The 26,642-nt window shown below is 38.3% G+C and overlaps 2 protein-coding genes across 23 annotated transcripts in view; one reads left to right on the plus strand and one right to left on the minus strand.

The window, feature by feature from the left end:
- Positions 1-1,841, minus strand: part of DROSHA (drosha ribonuclease III) — a 117,165-nt gene extending 115,324 nt beyond the window's left edge. For 5 of the 16 annotated variants that reach the window (XM_048224334.2, XM_026506741.4, XM_048224332.2 and 2 more), the window contains exons 1-2: positions 1,656-1,763; positions 449-575 (exon numbers count right to left, since the gene is read on the minus strand). The gene's annotated coding sequence lies outside the window, so the exon portion shown is untranslated. Of the gene's footprint in view, positions 1-448; positions 576-1,655 lie in introns of all 16 variants that reach the window. The other 11 variants (XM_057312173.1, XM_048224333.2, XM_048224330.2 and 8 more) reach the window with 8 other exon arrangements.
- A 100-nt stretch (positions 1,842-1,941) lies between these two features.
- Positions 1,942-25,892, plus strand: CUNH5orf22 (chromosome unknown C5orf22 homolog). Of its 7 annotated transcripts, none has more exons than XM_026506745.4 (9): positions 1,942-2,136; positions 3,365-3,510; positions 5,480-5,629; positions 7,856-8,285; positions 10,261-10,323; positions 10,564-10,685; positions 13,972-14,038; positions 16,525-16,664; positions 20,123-21,973. In XM_026506745.4, the coding sequence occupies exons 1-9, from the start codon at positions 2,056-2,058 to the stop codon at positions 20,253-20,255; spliced, it is 1,332 nt and encodes a 443-aa protein (XP_026362530.1). In that variant the 5' UTR covers positions 1,942-2,055; the 3' UTR covers positions 20,256-21,973. The 7 variants fall into 7 exon arrangements, with proteins under 7 accessions (XP_026362530.1, XP_026362532.1, XP_026362531.1 ...); XM_026506746.4 differs by lacking the exon at positions 20,123-21,973 and adding an exon at positions 22,694-25,892 and having other exon boundaries at positions 1,960-2,136; XM_044387002.3 differs by lacking the exon at positions 1,942-2,136 and adding an exon at positions 2,143-2,495.
- The last annotated feature ends 750 nt before the right edge of the window (positions 25,893-26,642 follow it).

Below are 26,642 nucleotides of genomic sequence, written 5' to 3' on the forward strand. Positions count from 1 at the left end.
GTGCTTAGTAACTAGTAGGCATCAAATTAGATCTGATTTATGATTATTATTCAGTCTAAGGCCTTCATGATAAACCTAGGACCTACACAGTTGATCTTGCCACCACAGGCTACTCATGGCTCACAGCCAACAGAATCTAATTCAAACTCCATGCTGGGCATTTAAGGCCCTCTACAGCCTGGACCCAACTTTCTGCAGGCTTATCCTCCATCACCTTCCCTACGAAGTGCCTATCACCCCAGATTTTCCCAGTTGCCTAACATACCAAGTACTATCACCCAGCTTGCTCTTTGCTCCCGCTCTTCTAAAATCCCCTGCTCTATGATTCTGCCCACTGAATTTCATCTACCTATGTCAAATGCCACCTCTTCTGTGAAGCCTTTCCTAGTTCCCTTTAGAAAGTAATCCCATTCCCCCTAGACTTACTTACTTCTTTTACAGCACTTACCAGAGACTGTCTCATATTATAGTCATGTGTGCACATTTCTAACTCCTCCACTAGATTATTAGCTCCTTGAGGACATGGGTTGATTCATAGTCATTTCAGTATCCTTCACAGCCCCCGGCAGAACATCCTGCACATAGTAGGTGATCAATAAATGTTTACTATCTCACCAACGGCATACGTTTCTATGTTGCTACTGTACATTTCCCTTTCACATATATTCGTGACATATTTGCATTATCAAAACCAAACAAAGAGTAGGCCTTTTTACAGATTCATGCGATATTCAATGAGCCTACACATGTCGCAGGCCCTGGAGACTCACAGTTGAGTAAGACACACAGCCTGCAAAACTCAAGCTCTGAATTCACTTTAAAAAAATATATTTTTTTAAAAAAATAAATAAATAAAGCAATAAACAAGAGAAAAGAAGTATGCACAGGTTCTAGGGGAACACAAAGGAAAGTGCTGAATCTAGAAGTGGGAAACGGAATCACTAACACTTGTACAGTGTGTAACAGTTGAACTTTCGGGATTAGATCCTCATGGATATTTCTATAGAGAATATCTGAAAACACTGATTATGAAACTGACATATTTATTGAAGGCATAGACTGTGTTATGGATGCAAACTTTATTTCAAAATCAAAAGTTAAGGAATTCACTGCAACTGGAAAAGTACTTTTTTTCTGGGTAAGTCTACTCCTAGGTTGCTGTTTGGAAGCAGGAAAACTGAGGGAGCTGTTTCGCATAGTTAACACGTCCAGGAACATCAGTCTATGTGAAAGAGTTGCAAAGTGTGCCTACATTACTAAGAACACCCTTTTCCCCACTTGCATCCCCAAGCCAGTCACCTTCGTCCAGCTGATTTGTAACTGCGTGTTTCCCTGTTTCCATCTCCCGCCAGACTGTGAGCCCCACGAGGCAAGCGCTGGGCTCACGGTCTCCCTCGGCTCCGAGACCCGGGCGGCCCCAGGCCCGGACCACCGAATGCGCTCCACAAATGAATGAAAGGCCGCATTTTTCACTTCTATTTGTTTGCGGGATTCGGGCCTACGGTCGCTTTTTTGCCCTTAGCTGCAGATCTGAAGAAGGGCTGCCCGACCTTAACTCGAAAGCGCCTCTCGCCCCAGCCCCGGACTCCAGCCGCGTGTAAACCAGACACTCGGAAAGGCCCCCTCTTCCAACACCCCCAAGTTGCCCCTTTTACCTACAAAAAGCTCTCGGGCCGCGAGGTTGCCGTCAAAGCAAAGCCAGGTTTACTCTACAGCCGCCAAGACCATAGCGCCACCCGCGCCTCCGGAACAGGAAACTGAGGAAATTAAAAAGCAAACCTGAGAAAGCTGGACGGCGACAGGGAAAGCTCTTGGGCTCGCCACAGCGCCTTGTGCTCGGTGATTGGCGCGTCAACGAGAGCGATGGACACCTAAGCCAATCGCTTTCGTAGAGCTCCCCGGCGCCCGCCCCTTGCCCTCTACGTCTTCCAATGAGGAACCGCAACCGGGTGAGCGCGCGTTTCCACCCGGGAGGGGCTGTGGAGCTGCCCCTCCGGCACTCCAGGGTCCTCCCTCGCGACTGCGGCTAGCTGGTTGCTGCCGCGCGGGAAAACCATGGGCGACTCTGTGGGAGAGCGCGCTCGCCTCCGTCGCTACCCCAAGCTCCCAGTGTGGGTCGTAGAGGATCACCAGGAGGTGAGTCGGCGGCTGCTAGTTTCTGAGGCAATATAGAGCGAGGGCCAAGGAGGCGGCGGAGCCTCGGTATCGAAGGCCATAGAGAAGCAGAATTTGTTACCCGCGCGAGTTGCATTGCTGTGGCGAAAAACACCGAAACGACTAACGGGAGAATAGGCGCTGACGTTTATGACTCGCTTCCTATACGTCGGGCAGCTGGTTTAACCTTCACGGTTTGCCCAGAATCCCATACCGACAAGTGGTGGCGTCGGGATTCGAACTTGAGCATTCTCACTGCGGAGCCCCGTGTCCTTAACCTGCCTGTGAACGCGGGCTTCCAGCTCTCCTCGGCGTCTCCATCACTGCAGGGCTGTGTGTAGGTGGAAAACTTCTTGTAAATAATGTGGCTGCCATCTGTGATATAGGGACTATCATCGTAGGCTCTTAGGGCTGTTGGTATTACTGTGTGCTTGGTGTGTACATAAATCTTTTTACACCGTGCCCTGCTTCTATAAACACGAAAGATATTTACTGTTTTTAGGGCAGTGCTACTTTGGAGTAGCTAAAACGGTGCCTTAATCTGTTCTCTGGAAGGGAGGCCCATGGGTTCGAGACGACTTTTTTTTTTTTTTTAACTAATAGGCCTTGGGAGATCTCTGGGGTATGAAAGGGGGAAAAGATGATTCCGGATTTATGGAGAAAGGAAGTTGAGTTTCCCAGGACGTAGAGATAGTGTTTATGGGCCTGAGAAAAAGCACAAGGGCGGGATAAGCGGTGCTTTCAAATTCAGTATTAAACCTGGATCTACAGAGACTGTAATAGGACAGAAGCCTTAGAGACCACCTAGCCTAGTTCCACCATCCTAAGGTGTGGAAAAGGCCAGGAGACCCAAGGTAGCTGCAACACATCCTTACGCCAGAATGTTTATTAACTACCAGTTTTTTCCTGAGGGCCAATCCTTGTCTGTTTACCCACGTTATCTTTTGAGTTTGTGATGGGGCAAGATGGCAGCAAGAGATGCCCATTAAAGCCTTTGGAGGTGCAAGCTGGAACTTCTGAGGAAAAAATAAAGCTGAGAACGCTATCTAAACCCATGTTCAGTGAACAAATTTTATATTTTCCTACTTTTTAGCAACACCGCTTGCTTCAAATTATGTGTAGTTATGTTAAGCATTGTTTTTCAGGCTGCAGCTGAGCGTATGCTCATGATTTCAGTGCTAATTCTGAATGTGTGCATGTGTTTTTCCAGGTCCTGCCTTATATATATCGAGCCATTGGCTCAAAGCATCTTCCTGCCAGTAACATACGTTTTGTGCATTTTGATTCACATCCAGACCTCCTTATCCCTGTGAATATGCCAGCTGACACTGTGTTTGACAAGGAAACACTTTTCGGGTAATACGTGGTTTTTGTTAATGATTTTTTTTTTTTTTTTAAGTAAACTCTGCCCCCAATGTGGGGCTCAAACTCAAGACCCTGAGATCAGGAGTCACATGCTTCACCAACTGAGCCAGCCGGGCATCCCTCTTAATGATCTTTTATGTTTTTGAAATACGATTTGCAGTACATGATAAACAATTCGGGGAAATAGTCTTTGCTGAGCTCATGAGTTTTGTTTTTGTTTTGCCTTCTTTATTTTATTTAGAGCAAGTGTTAACAGACTTTTTTTTAAAGAGCCAGATAGTAAATATTTTAAGTTTGCTCTCCATATGGTCTCTGTTGCAACTACTTATCTTATAGTAGGAAAGCAACCATAGACACTGTGTAACAAATGGCTATGGCTATGTTCCAATAAAACTTTATTTACAAAAATAAGTGGCCTAGCCAATGTTTGCCAACCTCTGCTTTAAAATATAGAATTTTAGAAGTAGAAGAGACTTTAGAAGTTACCTAAGCCGGTTCTCCCTTCCTCTCCTCTTTAAAAGTCTGGGTACTAAGGTGCAAGAAAATGTGTTTTAAACATGTTGTTCAATGATTGTATAGGCAACACATCTTTAATTTGTGTATTCTTCCTTCCAGTATTGAATCCTGCCAACCTCTCAATATGTACTACTTTCCCCTAGAAGGGTCATATGTAATATATTTCTAAATAATGACTTACTAGCCTCTCCTCTGTAATAAAGTTCTCTGAAATTCTGCCACTGTCTCATTATGTATGCATTTGTTAGAATATAGCCTAGTCATACAATGCAAAAAGTTACATAGCAGTAATTTTTCTTTATAATAAAAAATTAAAAGAAAGATGCTTGCGTGAATTAACTTTAGCCTACTACATTTCTTTCAGTTGACTTTTTCCAGAACCCCATTTTAGAGCACTAATTTCTAAAGAAATGTGGTAGCTCTACCATTGTTGTTACTCTTTTATATTTAGAAGTTTTTATATTTTAGAAATTGAAAAGAATTATGAAACAGATATGCAGTTAGTCATAGAATAATAATTCTTAAGATTTTAGTCTGAGAATTCCTGTACACCCTTAAAAATTGCTGAGCTTCTTTTCTAAGTGTGGGTTATATCAGTTTACATTACTGTATTTGAAATAAACTGAGAAATGTTTAAAATATTAATTACTTCAAAATAGTAGACTTCAATATGTTAGATATGATGTTTTTATGAAAAATATATTTTCTTAAGCAAAAAATTTAGTGAGAAGAGTAACAATGTTTAAGTTTTTGCACATCTCTTTAGTATTTGTCTTTATAGGAGATAGCTAGATTCTCATATCTGCTTCTATATTCGGTCTGTTGCTATATGTTGTTTTGGTGGAAGTCAATGAAGAAAATTTAGGAAAAGTATTTTCATAGCCTTTTCAGATAATTATGAATATTCAATACCATACCAAAACTTGACAAGTAGTGGTTTTTTAAAGCTAGTTCGAATGTAGAATCCAACAATTCAGATTCAAGTCTGAATAACCATTGTATGTTGATCAGTCTTTCAAGAAAAATGGTGTTCAGCTTTCAATTGAATCACAAGTGTTTCTCCTTGAGACAACCATTGTACTTCAAAGTATGTAGCAGAAGTACTTTTTGTGCATTTCTCATTTTGCCACCCAGAATATTTAAAATGTATACTCAAGATCAAGGTTTAATAAAACTATGAAGGACCTTTTTACATGAAACTGGCTTTGGGAGGGGGCAGTGGTGCTTGGTAGTGAAGAATACAGTGACTCCTAGTAGAGTTGGTGCCATCACCTTAGAATACCAACTGACCATTGCTTTGCACCATCAGAGCAAATGTCAATACAATGAAAAAGGGAAATGATGCCTGAATGCCATCAAGAAAATTGTTAAACTCTTGTTCTGGGTGAAATTGCATTTGGGAAAAGCCACTTAGTAGTTTCCATGCTTTCTATTTCTTTTTCAGAGAATTAAGTATTGAGAATTGGATTATGCCTGCAGTTTATGCTGGCCATTTTTCTCATGTTCTGTGGCTTCATCCCACATGGGCTCAGCAAATCAGAGAGGGCAAACATCACTTTTTAGTAGGCAGAGACACTTCTACCACAACAATCAGGTAATTTCCTCATATTTATGATTATAAAAGGGAATAAATGCTTCTTTTATTCTATTTTGAGTCCCCATAATAACTCATAAATTGTCTACATACAGATAGATGGGCTCAGATTAAGCCTCAGCTCTTCTGAAGAGTTCTCAAAACACCAGGAACAGGTTTTCAAGTCTCTTGACCTTCTTCGCAACCATTTATATTTTGTTGCTGGTCACATTAGTTTTGAGTAATATGATCATCTTCTGGAATTCTGGCTCCATTGATGACTAAGTCCATTAAATCATTGAAGTACCTTATAGATTTATATATTTAATGATACATTTTACTGTTCCTTGCAATATAATTATTATCTGCTGAATTTAACAATTAGCAGTGGAAAAGCAAAATTACCTCATTTTGGATTTTTTGTAAATCCAATGACTAAACGGTAGATTTGGGGTCTTAATTTTAGTAATATGATTAGCTTTAGATAATTAATCTAGATTAAGTTACAGCATTCTTTGACCTGAGTTACATGTACAGCTGTTTTTGTTATGTAAGCTCTCTAACCAATGTTTTATGGATATTGTAATACTGTAATTATCTTTAGAAATATCATTGTTTTCTTGTCTTGCTACATTCTTTTTTAATGGGATGAATGTGTTAAGCAGTGAAACCATAACTTTCTCAAAGGTGAAGGAGAGTGGAAAAAAATGGTAATACATTGAAAATGAAATACAGTCTTTCTCATTGAAAGTGATACTTGTTATTTCTGATTTATCCTTAATGATATAGTTAACTTTTGTTGCATGTTCTTATCAATTGCACAAGTAACTCTGTTTTGTATCCATGAAAATTATATTTATTGAGGATATAATACTAAATAACAATAATAAATAAGTATGACTTCACATAGAATAAATATTATATGTAATACTGGTATATGTGAGAGAACAGTAGTGCTTTTATTGAGTACTTCAGTGAGTAGGCCTAATTTGACCTGTAACAGGTTTTTGCAAAATCAAATAATTTTGAGTAATCTGAAACAGACTCAATGTATAATAACAGTATTAGGAAGAATTTGATTATCTGGTGATTTTACTTAATCCTGCAAGTAAAAGTTTACAGAGGAGGCACATGCAGGTATGCAGTCTGAGATGCATGTGTTTCTACAGATATGAACAAAGTAGAGTCCTTTATTAAAGAAGAATATGAATTTAGGTTGGGGGATACAGACTTTGTCATTCTTAGGATGGCACAATTTATAATAAGCCTAGATATTAGCTGTATTATATCATTAGGCTTATTTTAGAAAATTAATACCTTTTTAAATTTAAGACTGTATAGCTGGAGGAAGGTGAGTAGGAAATAAACATTAACCATTATTTTAGTCGGATAGAGCCTGGCTGTGGAAGAAGCATTTAGTTTTGCTATTCCAAGTACTTGCTAAGGCATAATATAGTTGAAAAGCTAAGAACATACTGCTATGTCTAAAATCAGAAATCTGTAACTTGTAAAATACATTCTGCATGTGTATAAGAGTTTTTTAAGTTGTTTTCCATATTAAAATATGGTTAAAAAAAAATAAAAAAAATAAAAAAAAAAATAAAATATTATGGTTATACAGAGTTTGACAAAGTTTTGAAATACATCAAAGGGAGCTTTTGTTAAAAGAAATTATTTCCAGATGTAATTTTTCTCTTAAGTGATTATTTGGATAAGTTGCAGCTGGTATGAAAGTGATCCAGAACACTAGCTGAAAGAGGATCATTTATTTCTTTGTTTTATTAGACTTTACCGCACACAGTCCAGGGCCTATGTGGCAGTTTACAGGTTTGGAAATCCCAGTTCCTTTTATCTTTTTCCTTCATCTCTAGAGCGTTGCCTTTTCCTCATAGTCCATGGTGGGCTTGCCACTTGCATGTTCATGTGCCAGTCAGCAGGTAGAGAGGAGCAAGGTTATGTATGCTTCTCTTGCATTCACAGCCTTAGGCCCGAACTTAGTCAAACAGCCACATCTCGCTGCAAGATGGGCTATGAAATACAGTCTTTACTTCAGGCCATTGTGTGCCCAGCTAAAAATTGGGGGAATACTATTTCTGCAGAAGAACAGGAATTAACGAAAGTAGAGAGAGCTTTTAGTTTTTGTTAAATATGTTCTCTGTTACATTTCTGCAGTGCTTTGGAAATGCTATATGAAATGTCAGCTAATTTGTCCATTTGTCTTTAAAACAGTTTTTTCCTCTAATCCAGGGTTACAAGTACGGATCATTACTTTCTAAGTGATGGTCTTTATGTAACTGAAGACCAGCTAGAGAACCAAAAACCTTTACAGTTGGATGTAATTATGGTAAAACCTTATAAACTCTGTAACAGTCAAGAAGAAAATGATGCAGTGTCTTCTGCTAAGAAGCCAAAGCTAGCACTGGAAGATGCAGAAAACACTGCCTCTACTAACTGTGACTCTTATTCAGAAGGACTGGAAAAGGACGCAGTGGCACAGAGGAAGGGCCAAACTTGCCTAGAGCAATCATGTTCATGTTCTTCTGAAAGCCAAGAGTGTCAGACTACAGTCAGCACTGGGGAAATCCTGGAAATTTTGAAGAAAGGGGATGCATTTGTTTTAGATATTGACTTGGATTTTTTTTCAGTCAAGAATCCCTTCAAAGAAATGTTCACTCAGGTAAATGTGGTATTTTTAAAATGTGGATCTTGAGAATTATATGACATTTCTCTAGATCAGGGATCAGGAAACTTTCTGCAAACAGCCAGATATTAATTACTTTATTGCTGGTCCCATATGATTTCTATCACACATTCTTCCTTGTTGTTGTTAAACCTTTTTAAATCATATACGCCTATTTTTTAAATTGAATTACATATGTACCTTTCTTAATCCAAGGGCTATGCATACAAAAACAAGTTGTAGGTTGTGGGATGCCGATCCCTGCTCTAGATAGTATTTATTATTTTGTATTTATTAATTGGAGTAGTATGTACGAGGGTAGTTGAAAAAACTAAAATCCCATGGTACAAGAAAGCGTATGCATTAAAGAATGTCACTCTCTCACCCCATTCCCATTCCCTCAGTTTCTTACCTCAGCAACAAACTTGGCCAGTTTCTTGGCGTATCTTTCCAGAGTTAGTCTACGTATATAAAGCACTGTGTGACAGATTTTTCACTGGACAATGAGTTGCCTGGTTACACATGTACTATTTGTAGCTAATGATTCAGGCCTATGATCCTTAGGGTACCTCATCAGATCTTAAATGCAGAAAGCCAGACAATATGAGTATGCACAGATCTGAGTTGGAACATTTAGGAAACCAATAAATCCATGCTATAAGTGAGCATTCCTGGTGCCTTTTATGGCACAGTAACTGCTTACTTTAACATTTGGGAGGTTGTTCAAGTCTGTTCTTTTTGGGATTCAAATTAACTATTTTTTGTACCTGGATTCAGTGTTTGATTATAATGATGATGCACTTTACGATCCTAATTCGCATATGTATTGGAAGCCATTGAGATTTATCAAAGACCTCTAAATAGGTATTGATTAAAAGATAGGTAAAATGTGAGGATTTAGTGTAATCTGAAACAAGAATGAGGGACCTAGAGTACTCTCTCAACTTGGAAATAAAGGAGAAAAACTGCTGTTTCTTCCTGTTCTTGTACATGGAACCAATGGTTATAACCATAAGTTCTTAGAATCATGAGATGACCTTAGAACTATTTAGAAAACTTGAAGAATAGGCATATCTGAAAGCTGAAGAAACTGACTTTAGGAATTTATTTTACAAATATACTTATCAAATATTTTTAATGAAAATTTCTACAAAGTTATACAAGGAACTTAATGGCAGTTACTCCTTTTCCAGTACTTTCAGGAACCTGGAAAGTGGAGATTTTTGTACCTTTTTTTTAAAGAGCATGTGCAGAAGTCCAGAGTGATTTAAGTTCTGTTTGTTACTTCTGCTTATTAGCTGTATAATCTTGGGGAAGTTACCTAACCTTTCTGACCCACAGTTTCTTCAAGTGTAAAATCAAAATAATCATGTGCAACTCATAGGATTATTATGATGAGGGTAGTGGTACAACATTGTGCTTAATGAACTTCAGCTCTTGCATATAATCTCTTCCCTACCTATAATGGGGCCATTTAGGGTGCTAAATGAGGGGGAGACGTTCTCCTGTAAAGTCTTTGCTTTGAAGGCATCATTCTTCCATTGTATCTGCCCTCAGTATTGCCTTTGAACTTCTAAGTTCTCTTCTGTGGCTAGGGAAAGGGCTGCAAAGTGAACATGGAGAATTTTTGTTGTTATTAAAAACATGTATATTTTATCCATAGCTAAAATCTGTTTAGATCCTAAGATGTATACATTTAGAATGTAGAATATTATTAGAAATCTTCTTTCATATCAAGTCTTTTTCCATAGCTAATTTTCATACATTCTTATCAGGATAGAGTTACCCTGAAGCAGTGTTTACAGTAACATCTGAGTTATACATTTTCCCTGATTTTTACAGACTAATCTTTAAAGGATTATCTAAGATATTCTCCTTATATCATAGCCATTTTTTACTTAAAGCATATCATTGAAAAAAAATTGGTGTGTTTTTTTTTTTCTAGTCTATGAATTTTTGTTTTGTTTTCCAGGAAGAATACAAAATCTTACAAGAGTTGTACCAGTTTAAAAAACCTGGTACCAACCTGACAGAGGTATCCTTCATTTGTTTCTTTTGGGTTTTGTCTATTTATCGCATATCTAATAATATCTTATAGCTCATTAGAGTGCTCTCAAACATCTAATCAAAATCTTTGTGTGTTTATTGGGGAAGCCCATGGTTAGTACTTACAAGTCATGGTTTTAACTAATTGAACTGGTATTTTCATTGCAATGGAATTTCACTTATTTTTCAAAGAATAATTATAATCTTGGCTTTGTCAATATGTTTAAAGGAAGATTTGGTAGATTGTGTTGATACTCGAATTCATCAGTTAGAAGATTTAGAAGCTGCTTTTGCTGATTTGTGTGATGGTGATGATGAAGAAACTGTACAGAAATTGGCTTCAAACCCTGGGTAAGACCTTGAAACATTTTTTTCCCCAACTCTGTTTTAGTCCTAGATAATTTGTTAAATTTGCTAGATAAATTACTTTTTAAAGATCAGTAATAAGTGCCAACACAAATTTACTAACAATGGTTAGCCTTTACTGAGTGTTTTCTATGTGCCCAGTTCTAAGATTGTTCCTTGCATTTATCTCATTTATTCCCTACAACAGTCCGATGGCTTCATCGTTATTATGTTCATTTTATACACGAGGAAACTAAGGCACAGAGGTTTAAGTTGCTCAAAATCACATAGTAAGTGGTTATGTGTTTAATCATTGTGCAGTGGCTGCTCCTGTGATCTATAAGATGTGGTGCTAGGTCTTAGATAAGATAGCCCCCATTCTGAGTAGTAGAAGAAAAAAATTAACCTATCAATAAAAAAGTAAATGACTAAACAAGTAAATTATAATGTGAAAACTTGCCTCCTTTTAAGGATAGCCCAACTATGAGTAGAAGCTCAAGGTGCCCTTGGCATGAGCGAGCAGGATTTGAAAGCTGGATTCTTCATCAGGTCCTCTACTGGGCCGATTATCTCAGCATTAACATTACCTTGAAAACATGGAGAGAAAAGTTCTTTTGGCATGATCATCTGTCATTTTACAGGGTGGGGTGAAGAGTGCCTTTAGTATTAAAGCAAGTTTGAAAGAATGTTGACATAAATAGTATAGTTACTTTTCCCTAAACTAATTCTATTTTTTTTCTAGTGCAGTGTAGTTGACATACTATATTACATTAGTCTCAGGTATACAACATAATGAATTGATAATTCTATATGTTACACAGTGCTCACCACAATAAGTGTAGTTACCATACAATGTTTTTATGATATCATTGACTACATTCCCTATGCTTTAATTGTTATCCCTATAACTTATTTATTTTATGACTGGAAGTTTGGACCTCTTAACCCCCTTCACCTATTTCACCCATCTCCCCACCCCCTGGCAGCCATCAGTTCTTTAGTATTTATGAGTCTGTTTCTGTTTTTTTGGTTCATCTGTTCTGCTTTTTAGATTCCATATACAAGTGATATCATGTGGTAGTTTTCTGGCTTATTTCGTTTAGCATGATAATCTCTAGGTCCATCCATGTTGTCATGAATGCCAAGATTGCATTCTTTTTTATGGCTGGGTAATATTCCAGTGTGTGTATATGTGTGTGTGTGTGTGTGTGTGTGTGTATGTATTTATATATATATACCACATCTTTATCCATTCATCTGTCAGTGGACACTCGCATTGCTTCCATATCTTGACTATTGTAAATAATGCTGTAGTAAAGATAGGAGTGCATATATCTTTTCAAATTAGTGTTTTTGTTTTCTTTGGACAAATACCCAGCAGAGAAATTACTAGATTGTATGGTATTTCTATTTTTAATTTTTTGTGGAACTTCCATACTGTTTTCCCAGTGGCTGCACCAGTTTACATTTTTACCAACAGTACATAAAAGCTCCCTTTTCTCCACATCCTCATCAGCACTTGTTATTTCTTGTTCTTTGTTTCTAGCCATTCTGACTGGTGTAAGGTCATTTCTTACTGTGGTTTTGGTTTTGTATTTCCCTGATGATTAGTGATGTTAAGTCTCTGAAATAATTCTTTAAGTCATATAAACTCAAAAGGCCAGAAAACTAATTTAAGAACCATCAGACACAAACATTTTTGTCCCCATGAGCGTAGGAAACCAGAAGTAGCTTATTTGCAAATTGATCTTCCACAAACTGAGATTATTCTCCACAGTGTAAATGTAAGAAATCAGTCATAAGATAGCAACATAAATTAGAGCATTAGAATCATAGTACTTTGAGCCACTAGGACTTGTTATATCATAGTTATTTAAAATAATTCTTCAGATATCTAGAAGAATACGGAAGAACCTGGAATAGAGATTGCCTCTGGGGAGAGGAATTCTATGGCTAAAAGATGAAGTTATAAGAGAGAAAAATCTTTTGCTATGTGTGTATATTACCTATTCAAAATATTCAATGTAATTTTTGTTTAAAATATTGAGAAACATCCCTGAAATACAAATATTATGAAACTTTATTATCACTAAGGAAAACCATGGTGTTATATTTATCACATCAGTAAATATTGACCAGGCACTTTAACATCAGTTCACTCTTTTCCTCTTCAGCATAGAGTGCTAATTTGAAAAATGATTCCCTCCTTTTTGAGATTATGATGGAACAGGGAGATGTAGAAATAACTCACAGGATATGATTCTTTCTAGAAATATTGAAAAGTACGTATTATTTTGTGATGTCTCAAGCCAAGTTTAAAACTTAAAACAGCATGAAAACCTTGGAGTCCTGAATCTAGCCCCTAGATGGGGGTACCTTTCACTGAAACCCACTGTGCCTGGTGAGCATGCCTAGTTAACTCTTCATCACCTGCAGGGAGTTTTCTCACAGACTTGAAGAGACAATGAGGCTACAACAGAAGCGAGTCCAGACTGTGGCTGGAATTGGGGGGGGGGGGGGGGAATAGCACAAAGGAAAAATGGGTGAGACAAGCAAGAAAAGTCTCCCCAAACTTAACCATGCCCCTGAAGGGCCAGATCCTCACCATGAAGGAGTCTTCACTATTAAGAAGTAGAGGAGGTAGGTGATTAGGGTCCAGAAGCCCAGAAAGTGTTTTTAATAAAAAGGAAGAAGTAACAGGATGAGTGGATAGTTAGGCCTCCGTGCCTCCCTTTTTCTTTCTTTTTTCCCTCCCGCCAGATGAGTAGATATTGGTGGGGGAGGCAAAATACTAGAACCATTAATTAATCATGGCTTCCAAAGAGTTTCACTTAAATTAAATCACTTAAAGGCACTATTGTTAGTATACCAAATGGTATAGAACTTTTCCGGTTGTAAATATGTATGTCAATAAGTATGTTCTTAAATTTTTTTAACTTTTGGGAAACTATCTTTTTTCATCACTGTATGTTAAAAGCACTTACTTTTCTTGCTGCTGAAGATAATTTTTAAAGTCATAGTAGAGCTTCCATTTTTAAAAAAGAGGAAAATCTCAGTTTCTTGCATGCAAAGTTTCAACCTTTAACACAATCTGTAATCTTGTAGGTAAGAAAAACAGGGAACATTTATTTCTTAATATTTTAAGATGATATTTGAATATCTTCATCTTTCATTTCTCAAACATCATGTGAAACATACTGTTAAAAGTAAATTTTAAGTGTAATAGATCATGTGCTTCTATAATTTTAGTTGAGGTGGTGTGATGTTTAATTGAAGGGTGACTTTTTTCCAGAATGGAATCACTAATTCCACTTGTACAGAGTTTGAAAAAACGGATGGAAGTACCAGACTATGAAATGGTAAATACTTTATACTAAAGTATAAAATTGACCCGTTAGAAAGGCTTTTTTTCTGGGTAAAAAAAGTACTTTTTATTAAAGTGGTTTTCTTTTATTTGTGTTGCAGGAAAGTGTAAATGAACTGTTTTGTTTAAATGAGAAGAAATGAGGGGCGCCTGGGTAGCACAGCGGTTAAGCGTCTGCCTTCGGCTCAGGGCGTGATCCCAGCGTTATGGGATCGAGCCCCACATCAGGCTCCTCCGTTGTGAGCCTGCTTCTTCCTCTTCCACTCCCCCTGCTTGTGTTCCCTCTCTCGCTGGCTATCTCTATCTCTGTCGAATAAATAAATAAAATCTTTAAAAAAAAATGAGAAGAAATGAAAAATACATAACTTCTTAGAAGTCAGAATACTGGAAAAGTTTTTCAGAAAAAATAAGCTTTTCCCAGTTTTATGTATGAAGCAGAAGTGCTGCATTTTTGTTTTTTTGTTTATGGTCAGATCTCTCCTTGCCAGAAAAAAGAAAGTATACAACTTTTAAAGTTGTCCCTTATTTATTAATTCATTTTCATACTCCCTCCCTCCTTTCTTTCCTCCCTCTGAAAACTTTCCTGATTATAAAAGCCAAGAGAAAGACAAAAGAAGATGCTCTGGCCGGTGCATCTCAGCTCTATCAACTGTATCACTGACTTTGCCAACAGTGATCTGAAAACTATAGCAACAGTGAATACCTTCAATGATAGTTGCTTTTATTTTTATAGCATTTCACAGTCTTCGAAGCATAAATTTTCCCATTTGAAATTCAGCTGTCTTTTCTCAGATTTTGTGCCAAAACTGAGACCTGCAAATCTTCTACTCCTGGTGCTTCTTTGACTTCAACAAATTGTGTTTTTACTCTAGTGTTTTCTTTAGTTGTGGAATACAATCAAACCACCTTATTTGAGCTGAAGTTTATGTACTGATTTTTTTTTTTTTTTTAAGATTTTTATTTATTCGACAGAGAGACAGCCAGCGAGAGAGGGAACACAAGCAGGGGGAGTGGAGAGGAAGAAGCAGGCTCATAGCAGAGGAGCCTGACGTGGGGCTCGATCCCATAACGCCGGGATCACGCCCTGAGCCGAAGGCAGACGCTTAACCGCTGTGCCACCCAGGCGCCCCTATGTACTGATTTAATGCCAACTTTATAAGAATAAAAAAATACTAGCAAAAGAATATTTTAGTTAAATTAGAGCTAGTCCAAAACCCACTTTTTTTTTCAATGGCAATTTTTAAGAATGATAGAGTTAGAAGACACTTAGGGTTTAAAAATGCTTTGAGCTTACATGACATTGTTGAATGTGTCTTCATGCAGGTCTGCTGTAAATGTACATTGCATCAGGATTTTCCAGTGGTAGGGGGATTTTTGGACATTGTTGAAAGAAGGAAGTATCCGGATAGAATAGGCTTGATTGCAGATTATGGAATCAAATATTATGTGCCTATAGCTGCAGGATTAGACCACTAAGTGTTTTGATCCTTTCAGAAAAGAACACACACAGTCTTTTTCCTGCAATGTTTGTTCCTAGTTAAATTTTTGATGTGTATCCAGAGCTTCAGTAATGTAACAGATTAATGGGGTTTTTTTCCCCATGCTTTGCACTTACGTACACTAGGCAAAACAGTGACATACTGAGTTCCATTTTTCAAAACTTCAAAGCACAGGATGTAAGATGTTAGCTCATGAGCCCCTTCTAACTTTCAGGCATAGTTTAGTGCTAAGACTGAAACACCAGTCATTTACATTTTTTTTTAAAGATTTTATTTATTTATTTATTTGACAGAGAGTGAGAGAGGGAACACAAGCAGGGGAGTTGGAGAGGGAGAAGCAGGCTTCCTGCCGAGCAAGGAGTCACATGAGGGGCTCGATCCCCGCACCCTGGGACCATGACCTAAGCTGAAGGCAGACACCCATCGACTGAGCCACCCCGGCGCCCCTACATTTAAAACACATCTATAGATGTCAGTAGTATATGATTGTACACATAAAGGATACATAAGAAACTGGTAATAGGAGAAAGACTTTCCCTTATATCCTCTTGAAGTTTTAACACAGTACTAGATTAGATGCATGTATCTTAAAAAAAATAATATGTTGAAAGAAAAGGTAAGATGAGAATATGTACAGTTTTATATCAGCTTTTAGAATCTAAGTGAAATGGATAATTTGCTAGAAAATATGATTTATCAGAATAGACTCAAGTAAAGACAGAAACGGAATTCATAATTACAAAATAAAAAAGTAGTTAAAAGAATTAGTCCTATAAAAGACATCAGGCCCAGACAGGTGTGTAGGCCCGTTCTTCCAAAACTTTAGAGAATAGAGAACTTCTATGGCACAGAAACTATTAAGGAAAAAACAACCCCAGTCCACAACAATATTAAAAGATTGTCAGCAAGGACATTAATGGTTAAAGAATCTTCTAAAAACGATAAAGCCTTACAGTGTAATTTTTAGTTTTCTTATTTTCAGGTTCACCAGGCTGGTCTGACCTGTGATTACTCAGAACTTCCTCACCATATCAGCACAGAACAAGAAATTGAGTATCTTATTCAGTCTGTATATTATTTACTGAAAAATTTACCAAAACCTACTCTTGTGACAATTGCAAGGTAAGTGTGGTAGCCTGAATAATGGCTCACCAAACATATTTATATTCTAATCGCCAGAACCTGTATATATGTGATCTTATAGGAAAAGAGACCTTGCAGATGTAATTAACTCAAGGATCTTGAAGTGAGGAGATTACCCTGGATTATTCAGTGGGCCAGTGTGCTCACAGTGGTCCTTAAAAAAGGAAGACAAGAGAGTCAGAATCAGAGAAATTAAAAGATGCTAGGCTGCCAGCTTTGAAGATGGAGGATACGGCCACAAGCTAAGGAATGCAGGCAGCCTCTAGAAGCTGGAAAGACAGGGAACAGATTCTTCCCTAGAACCTAGAGAAGAATGCAGCCCTGCCAGCATCTTTATTTTAGGACTACTGATTTCCAACAGAACTGTAATAACTTCGTGTTGCTTTAAGCCACTAGGTTGGTGGTTATTTGCTACAGCAGCCATAGGAAATTAATACAGTCTCCATAGATGAATCTAACGATTACTATTAACACAGTAATTCTAACCAGTTTTTTTTTACCTACTCTGCTCAAAATCCAGATGTTGTATTTTCTCTTTCCTCTTAGTGATGGTTGGCAAACAACATACAGTTATTATCTTGTCTTTGAAGTTGGTGATATTATTCAGATGAACACAAGAATTCCCATTTGTGTGTCTCCAAATGAATATTTAGCTGCTGCCATGTTTCGGATTTGAAAATAATGTGCTGAAAGTTACAACAATTTAGTAAAACTTTTCTGTGTTAATCTTTGGGCTGGTTTTATAAGGCACTGTGAGGTTAATTCTTTAAAATATTTTTATATTTTATGACAAATACTTTGTAATGTCCTTTTACCATCCTGAAATGAAATTCATAGATAATCTAACCTACATACATACATAGTTTAAGCATATAGAAATATTATACATAATATGTAGATAATATAATTGTCTTAGTTCATTCAGGCTACAGTAATAGAATACCATAGACCACGTGGCTTATAAACAACAGAAATTCATTTCTCACAGTCCTGGAGGCTGGGTCGTCCAAGACGCAGTTACTCATAGATTCAGTGTGGTGAAGACCTGCTTCCTGGTTCACAGACAGCTGTCTTCTCCCTATAACCTCACATGGTGGAAGGGGTGAAGGAGCTCCCTGGGGTCTCTTTTATAATGGCGTTAATCTCATTCATGAGGAATTCACCCTCATTACTTAGTCACCTCCAAATATGATCACATTGGGGATTAGATTCAACATAGAATTTTGGAGGGACATAAACATTTAGTTTATAGCAATAACCCACCTGTACACATAATTTAAATATATGTTTATATATGTATACACACACAAAAAATTGTCGTAACATGAAAGGAATGAAAGTAACTGATAAAGTAATATGTATTAAAATGCCGCACAAGGGGTGCCTGGGTGGCTCAGTCAGTTAAGTGTCTTAAGTTTCTGCCTTCGGCTGGGGTGGTGATCTCAGGGTCCTTGGATCAAGCCCCATGTTGGGCTCCCTGCTCAGCGGGGAATATGCTTCTCCCTCTGCCCCTCCTTCTTGCTTGTGCACATGCGTGTGCGTGCTCTCTCTCAAATAATAAATAAAATCTTTTTAAAAAAATTTTTTTTAAAGCCACACAAAACTAGCATCTTTACAGAATCACTAAATGTAACGTTACAAGTGCAGACAAATCTTCATGATGCTTTGGCCAAATACCATGAACAGCACTGCCATAGTGACATGGTTTTTCTAGTCCTAACAACCTCTTGGTAAAGTTCTGAACTTAAAGTCCAGTCTTCTCTCAACATACAGAGTAGTTGCATTCCTGGGAAATTTGTTCGTATTTAATCCATTTTCAAAAATACTTTGTTCATATGTAGAAGAGTATTCTAGGCTCAAAAAATTAAAAACAGGGGTTTTTTTTGCTTATGTGAGTGTTCTCTGGACTTCAGAAAGTATATAGGACACAGGACAAGTATTTATATTTACATTCATATTGTAGGACTGTCCTGCATATTGTAAGCATTCTAGCAGCCCTGCCCTCTTGCCTTGGCCCCTTAACTATCATTGTGACAATCAAAAATGTACCTACAGATTTCCAGAACTCCCTCTTGGGGGTAGCTCCCCTCAAGAACTACTCTAACAGTGTTTTAAAGAAGCCAGAAATCTTTTTGAAAGCATCAAAGTGCTCCTTATTTATTAAGGCTTATAAACTAAACTTTTATATATGATACTTTCTCAAAGTAGGTCTTTATCCATATGTCTATATTAGACAGTATTTAATAATTTTAAATTGCTTTGTCTCATTTATTGTGTGTTATTTATATCAAGTCTCAAAAATAACCTGATCACCATAGAATGGAATGAGTTTATCAGAAGTCTTATAGATTATGTCTTTAGGTCTAAAATACTTGTGACAAGGACTAAGCTAGATAACCAGATCCATTTCCTTCTATAAAGATTTCCAATCCCCCATCTAAATGGCTTTTCTCATCCCAGTCCAGAACCAGGAGACACTGATGAAATCATTTCAGATCTTAATCTGGCTGTAATTGTCAATGACATTGTAACTGCTTGGTAACTGAAGTTGTAGTTGGTGATTCTGGAAAGACTCCCCAAAATACAAGTTCCTGCGCCATCCTACTTTGCTCTTTTCTCATTAATACCACCTGGGAAACTAGTCCCAATACCAGCACATGAATGTGATGAAATGTGGAGACATTTCATCTTGAATAATCCTATATACTTGTATAGTTAACAAATCGTTTTTAGGGGCGCCTGGGTAGCGCAGTCGTTAAAGCGTCTGCCTTCGGCTCAGGGCGTGATCCCGGCGTACCGGGATCGAGTCCCACATCGGGCTCCTCCGCTGTGAGCCTGCTTCTTCCTCTCCCACTCCCCCTGCTGTGTTCCCTCTCTCTCTGGCTGTCTCTCTGTCACATAAATAAATAAAATCTTTAAAAAAAAAAAAACACAAATCATTTTTAGAAGCAGAAACCTTTTATCAGTTGGAAAGCCTCTACTCTTATAATTTCTATCCCTACCCCATAATAAAAGAATGAGAAAGATGCCCAATCACTAAGATGATAACCCCTAGTATTTCCAGTATCTCCCTTCCAGGGAAACAGCAGTCTAGTGATTAAGCACTGAGGCTTTGAAGACATGTTATGTCATTTTGAATCCCATCACCAGCACTTACTAGCTAGGTGACCTATGCAGGTTTACTATCCCCTTAAAGGGATAGTAAATGTATGTATTTCATAGAGTTGCTGAGAAGATTAAAGAACATAATGTAATGCGCTGGACGTGTTTATGTAGAGTAAACATTTAGTAGCTTTCAACTGTTATTATTCCACAATTCAACATACCTTCATTCTATTTTATACCGAAATCAACACATGCAGACTTTTCCTCACTGCATGGTATGATCTCATCTTATTTACATGTATTTTTCTTTTTCTTTCTCTTCTTGGTTCCAGGTCAAGTCTGGATGATTACTGTCCTTCTGAGCAAGTTGACACCATTCAAGAAAAAGTCCTCAATGTGCTACACTCCCTCTATGGAGCTGTAGACATTCACCTGGTGTATTTAGCAGAATGTTCTCCATCTTGAAACAACAAAACACTAGGCTCCTATTACATCTTGATGTAATAACAGGGTTTTCATTAACTTATTTGTAAATGAGTCTTTCAGAGAAGACTTTGTTTTTATATTAACCTTAAGTTAAAATCTTTCAGATATTTTGAATCTCAAAACAAGTATCATCAGTTGTCCAATGAGGACAACTTTTTTGACATCAAGTCTACCCCCCACAATTGATTGTTGCTTATTTCTCTTCCTTTCCATCATTGTCTCTTCATTTTGTAAAGGTTGGTTTTTTTCCTCTTTTCTGCCTGTGTCAATTGGAATGTACAGAATTCATTCATTTATTCACTCAACCAACTGACATTTATTGAGCACTTACATGTGCCAAACATAATTAAGTGCTGGGTGTATGGTAATGAACAGAATAGACAAGGCACCCTGCCCTCTTAGGGGACAGCTGAGAAACGAATTATGGATTATGAGAAGTATTATGGAGGAAAGGACAACCACAAACATGTCTTAGGCATGCTCTTAGTACTCAGGGTACCTACCCTAGCTGTATAAGGAAGTAACATGCTCAAAAGCTACCACCAAAAAAATAAACAAACTTGCCAGTCCATGAAAATCAGAAAATCTACCTTTCCAAGACAGTCAGGGTTGTGGCCCAGCTGGTGCTACATACTCTCAATTGTTGGAGTGGAGGAGGTCTATTTGAGTAAAGTCAACTAACAAAATTTTTCTTTACTAATCAGAAAAGCCCATCAGGGGTTTTGGTGCCTCCAGATGATCAGTATGGGCATTGATTATCATTATCGTTCCTCCGTGACACTTTATTGGCAGTCTGGGTTGATAATTTCTTCAAATAAACCAGCTTTTAATGTAAATAGAAAAAAAGAAATCCTTAATTCTGACATACCATAAGTACCCAAAGACTTAACTGCCTCCCACCAGCCACTCCATGAGTAAGAGAGCCTACCTGAGTCCCTCTTAATCATGGAACTTTTCATTTGCTTAATTTACCAAAGTCTTCCCTCTTCAGTATTCCTCATGTTCAGCATCATTTTTACCTACCTGATTTTCTTTTTAAGGTAGGATGGCATTTGGCGGGGGGGAACACCCACCCATTCCTCAATCCTAACACAGCACTTGTCTTCATTTTTGCATGTAACTTTCAGGCCTTGACCACGTGTGTACATGTTGAGTTGCATGTAGCTACAGTTGTAGTGTGTTACCTAACTTGATGGCTAATACCCAAGTCCCATTACCATTGCCACTCAGTAGATGGCACCAGATCCCATTTTTCCAATGATGCTGTTTCCCACATAAATTTTTCTTGTCACCAAATTGATTTCCCAAGGCTGATAGTGTAAATGCCTGTTTCTGCTGTGAAAAGCAAAGTGATTCAGTTTTCCATTTTGATAGAACATTATGTTCCAAAAAGTTTTCTTTGTAAAATCAGAATTGCAAGATAGTGCTATTTATTTTTAAATTTAAAAAAAAATTTATTAGAGTTCTATAAATGGATGTTACTTTTATGAGTAAATTATTTTGTGTGCTAAAAGAAATAAAAAGGTGTGTTTTGAGATTTTAAAGATTTTAAACCAAACTAGCACTAAGTGTATATGATCTCAGTGTCTTCATAGTACTGATCTTATGATCTGCTTGAGTAGTCATTTATTACAATTCCCACGAACTTGATGTGACTCATTGTTTTAACTCAGGTAGAATAAAAGGGCATCAGTTTCTTTTTTTGGAATATTCATTATTTTGTTCTCCTGCTCTGCGTTTCTCTTTGAATGAAATTCAGTCCCTATTTGTTCACTAGCACCAACTTGATAAATTATATCACTGTGCATTTCAAATAGGAAGATACTTAGTTATCAAGACGTCCTTCATTTGTGTGCTAAGTACCAATGAGGAATACCACCATACAGAGTTTTGGATTATATACAAATATCACTGAAGCATAGGATTTTGAGCAATTTTTTAAAAACTGTGACTTAAATGTAAGCATTGACCAGAGCTTTGGTATTAACGAGTATATATTCCCCAGTATCAAAAGAAGAAAAGTTATTTTTCCTTCAGAAATACTTTTTATAGACCTCTATCTTTGAGTGTTCTGGGTCCTCAAGGAGCTCTTAGTCAAAGTTCTTCACTCTTTATAGGATGTTCTCTCTAAATCTTTATTTTGTTCTAGCAGTAGTGGCCCTGGATTGCTGGCAATGTATGCATCACACTGCTAATAGTTTATAGTCAGTGGTGTGTTTCTTAGTACAGGATTATCTCATTCACCATACGTCTTAAGAGAAAGCAGTTGCCTGAAACTGAAGGAGTTTTTGTTGGACATCTTTCAGAACTGCTCGAGATACCTGAGGATCCTCGGTGCCCAGTCATCCTGAGTCACAGCACTCTCTTAGTGCTTGTTCTGAACTAACTGGTCCTGCACTGTCTCTGTTGTTTTGCAGTTCCAGCTGCACTCCTGGGATTCCCAAACATCGGTGCCATCCTGCCCCTTTATTCTTATTTGGGTTCAACAAATAAAGTTACGGTGACTGAGGAGGTTTCCATGAACCTGGATTCTTAGGAGGGAGTTCTCTGAACGGTAAATATTCCGGTCACTCACTGGAAGGGTATATCTTACCATTGCGAACTAGTAAGTTGACATTCAATGCATTAGTATCCTAGGGGTTTGGTTCCGATGATTCAGAAGCAGGAGCTCATTACCAAATCTGAAACAAGGCTGAGGTTGCATGTTCTCATTTCCTTTGAAGACCTTGTTGAACAGTCAGCCGACCTCCAGCTACAGCTTTCCCACCATGTCTGTAACTTCAAAACGCTCATCAATGGCACCTAGACCTCGAAGCCTAGCCGTCGGCCATCAGCACTGTTTAGGGGCCTTAGCACCCCAGTTGATGCAAAGCATGCCAAGATGAAAATAAGGAGGAAGTGTTACTTCTGAACATAATAGAGCATAGTGGTAAAAGTGTGAGCTTCAGAGAGCTACTGCCTGGCTCCAGTGTCCCCTTCATGTTTCTGCCAAATGACCTCTCAAAGCCTCAGCTTCCCTTTTACGTAAGAGAGCTTAACTCATGGGGATATTCTGAGGAATAACACAAAACCCACAAGAATCAGTCGGTGAACATGGCTATTATTTCTAAACTCAGCCCTACTTTGAGTATCCTGTGATGGCTATTCCAAGTCTCAACTGCTCTTCTTATGCCTCTCCTAAATTCTGGTTTTTGAAACCCTAAGCTAGTTTCCACTGTATTTCCGTGAATGATGGGATTTCTTTTTTTTTTTTTTTGTAGTCAAAGAAGGCAGGTCCTTACCCATGAGAAAAGAAGTAACAGCTTTAAGCAGAGTTACTCATAGTGTTAAAAGTTTTGTCTTGAAATTGGTACAAGCATCCCTTTATTCAAAATTTAAAAACTTGTACTCATGTAATCAGGGGCAGAGGTGCTGGGGGAGGTGTCAGGGAAGTCAAAGCCTGCCCTAGTTGTTTGTTTGTTTGTTTTTTCCTTTGCATTGTAGCTCGTGCCTGTTTGCAGATAAAGCTAGGATTTGTGATGCTAAACCTTTGATATAGTCAATGTTGGGAAGTTACTACCCCGACTTATAATTTACCTTCATAAACTCTAGAATTATCTTCATCATTTACATTGTTGCTGATTATAGATGACCTCAAGCAAAAAAGTCCCTCTTGTATCAGCCAGAGCCTGACAGGGAGGTGGGGGTAGAGTGAGTACCTCCCAGCATCTCATGTTATTTCCAGACCCTTCACAAGCATCCTCCATCTGGGTCTCCCCCTTACCACAGAGCTGCCTGTGCCTGGTGAGCATTAAGGAAAACGGGGTCATCAGAGAAAGGGGGAGTGCCACTTACCAAGGGTTAGTAAGGTTACATAGCGCATCAGACATGACCCTGATGGCTCAACGAGGGAGAGCCGTCCTTGTCTCCCTTAAGTCCGAGGTGGAGCTAGGCTGAAAACGAGCTGTGGAGACAGAAACCACCCTGAGCGCTGCACGGCGCCGTCCACGGCACTGCCCCATCTGCGGCACTGCCCCATCGGGAGCGGGCCCCGGCATCAAGGGGCACAAGGTGACCCGGAGGTACTGGTGGCTTTGAAATCAGTCCAAGTTCAAGTCATGTGTGCCGGCTCCTAGTTACGTGAGCTTGGCAGTTTAACCCGTCAGAGTCCCTCGTGTTCGACGTGGTTTGAGGCCGTCCCTGTGCTCCTAAGGGGCTCTGCTGTGCTCCAGGACTGCAGGTTAGTTAGCTGTTCACAGCTGCCCTCCCAAGTATACTAGCAGCTCCTTGAAGTCCTGTCGTAGGTCTTCATAGCCCCAGGCTCTGTCATAGTCCCTGTCATCCTAAGGCCTCAAAACGTGTTGAATGAATTACTGAGTATGGAAAATATCAGTGGTCATTGAGACTTGGCAGGAATAAGCCTCATTATGTGCCCTCTTTTGTACATCCTCTTGCAAGCATGTTATCTTTGAGAGCAAATTGAACAAACGGAAGCATTAATACAAGAACATTTACCACAGATTAGGTGTGTTAAAAACAAATCCAAAAGAGCTAAAGGATACTGCCTATAATCTAGTGATTATGTCCATAGAATAACTGTGTTAAACATGAAAGAAAGGCAGTGTGTCAGTTTATGAGCTATTTTGCAGTCTGTTCTCTTAGAGATAAAACCTGACAAGAACCATGTTCCACTTCCATTAGTTCTAATGTTTATGTTTACATGATGTAAAAATGTATATAGTTTGAATTTCAGTCTCAAAATCTTATATTTAACACTACCATACAAAAACCGTGGATGTGAACATTTTGTCCCCAAAAAGAGTATTGCCCTTAGATCATAGCTTTGCTGAATGTTGGTGGAATAACACTCTTCCTCATGTCTGATTTCCCTCCATAGGGAGGCACCTTCCAGTAGGGTCCTGACCTTGCTGTGCCCTTTTCCTCACTGCTCGCCAGAGCAAGAGTAAAAGAAGGGAACTCTAGAATGCTTTCTACTCAAAGTATGTGTACATTCTACTTCCTCCTAACGCCATGGTCTGTAAGAACAGGCCCCGCGGGAGAGCTTACAGCTGTGCAGTGGTGCCCGGGGATGGCAGGGTGTGTCTGGGGTGTAGCCTCAGGAAGCCAGATGTCGCCACAGACTTCGGCCGGCCGTGTTCTTTAGTATCCGTTTTATCAGTAATGAGGATGACCGTTTTATCTTCATCTGCCTGAAAGCTCATTTCTAAGTCGTTTAGAAACAGTAGAGAACAGTTAGGTCTACTGGGCTTCCACAAGCCCCAACATGACAGTGCTGGTTTGTTAAACAATATGGAAAGTTTCTAAATGCAGTAGCCCTTTGGAATTCCAGCCAAAAAGAAGGACATTCTCTGACCATTCTGAATAAACCCACAATAACAACTCTGTTTATACAGTCTGTTTTTCTGCTATGGAGTATAGACATCTAAAAACATTTTTAAAGATTTGTTTTACTTTTAAGTGCTTTTCTTGGATGTCAGACTGGTGTTTTATTTTTATTTGACATCTTGCTAAGATGGGCAACACAGCATCTAGTGGGCCTCCTATATCTGCAACAACCAATTAGGACAGAAGAAAAGATCTTAAAATAACACAACTTGACTAAAAAAAAAAAAGAAAGGAAGGAAGAAAGAAAGAAAAGAAAAGAAACCTATGAATAAGCTAAATGAAACATTAACACACAAAAAGAGCTTTAAGAAGGTATTGAAGAATATAATTGAAGGCATGAATATCTATGGAAAGATAAGTGGGGTTTTTTTTTAAGATTTTATTTATTTATTTATTTGTTTGTTTGTTTGTTAGAGACAGCACACAAGCAGGGGGAGCATCAGGCAGAGGGAGAAGCAGACTCTCCACTGAGCAAAGAGCCCGATGCGGTCCTTGATCCCAGGACCCTGAGATCATGACCTGAACCAAAGGCAGACACTTAACTGACTGAGATACCCAGGTGTCCCAAGATATGTGTTTACATAAGAAGATTCAATGTTATAAAGATGTCAGTGTTTCCCATATCAAACTACATACAACGTAATTTCAATAAGCATATGAAGGAGAGGACGCCCGCGTGGCCTAGTTGGTTAAGCAACTGCCTTTGGCTCAGGTCATGATTCCAGGGTCCTGGAATCCAGTCCCGCATTGGGCTTCAGGCTCAGCAGGGAGCCTGCTTCTCCCTCTGCCTCTACTGCTCCACCTGCTTGTGTTCTCTCGTTCACGCACGCTTGCTCACTAGCTCTCAAATAAATAAAATCTTTAAAAAAAAAAAAAAAAGCATATGAAGGAGATATTTTAAGTAGTGAGGCTAATTCTAAAGTTCATAGGGAAAAATGATCATTCAAGGAAAACCAGAAAAAAAAATGGTATTAAGGAGGG

This window comes from Ursus arctos, unplaced genomic scaffold, assembly GCF_023065955.2.
Source record: "Ursus arctos isolate Adak ecotype North America unplaced genomic scaffold, UrsArc2.0 scaffold_15, whole genome shotgun sequence".
Classification (NCBI taxonomy): Eukaryota; Metazoa; Chordata; class Mammalia; order Carnivora; family Ursidae; genus Ursus; species Ursus arctos.

What these genes read in the sequence shown, in the direction of transcription:
- CUNH5orf22 (XM_026506745.4), top strand. Translation starts at nt 2,056, where the DNA reads ATGGGCGACTCTGTGGGAGAGCGCGCTCGCCTCCGTCGCTACCCCAAG. An exon ending in TCAAAGAAATGTTCACTCAG is followed by an intron (nt 8,286 to 10,260) that starts GTAAATGTGGTA and finishes TTTGTTTTCCAG; the next exon opens with GAAGAATACAAAATCTTACA. An exon ending in AAGTACCAGACTATGAAATG is followed by an intron (nt 14,039 to 16,524) that starts GTAAATACTTTA and finishes TCTTATTTTCAG; the next exon opens with GTTCACCAGGCTGGTCTGAC.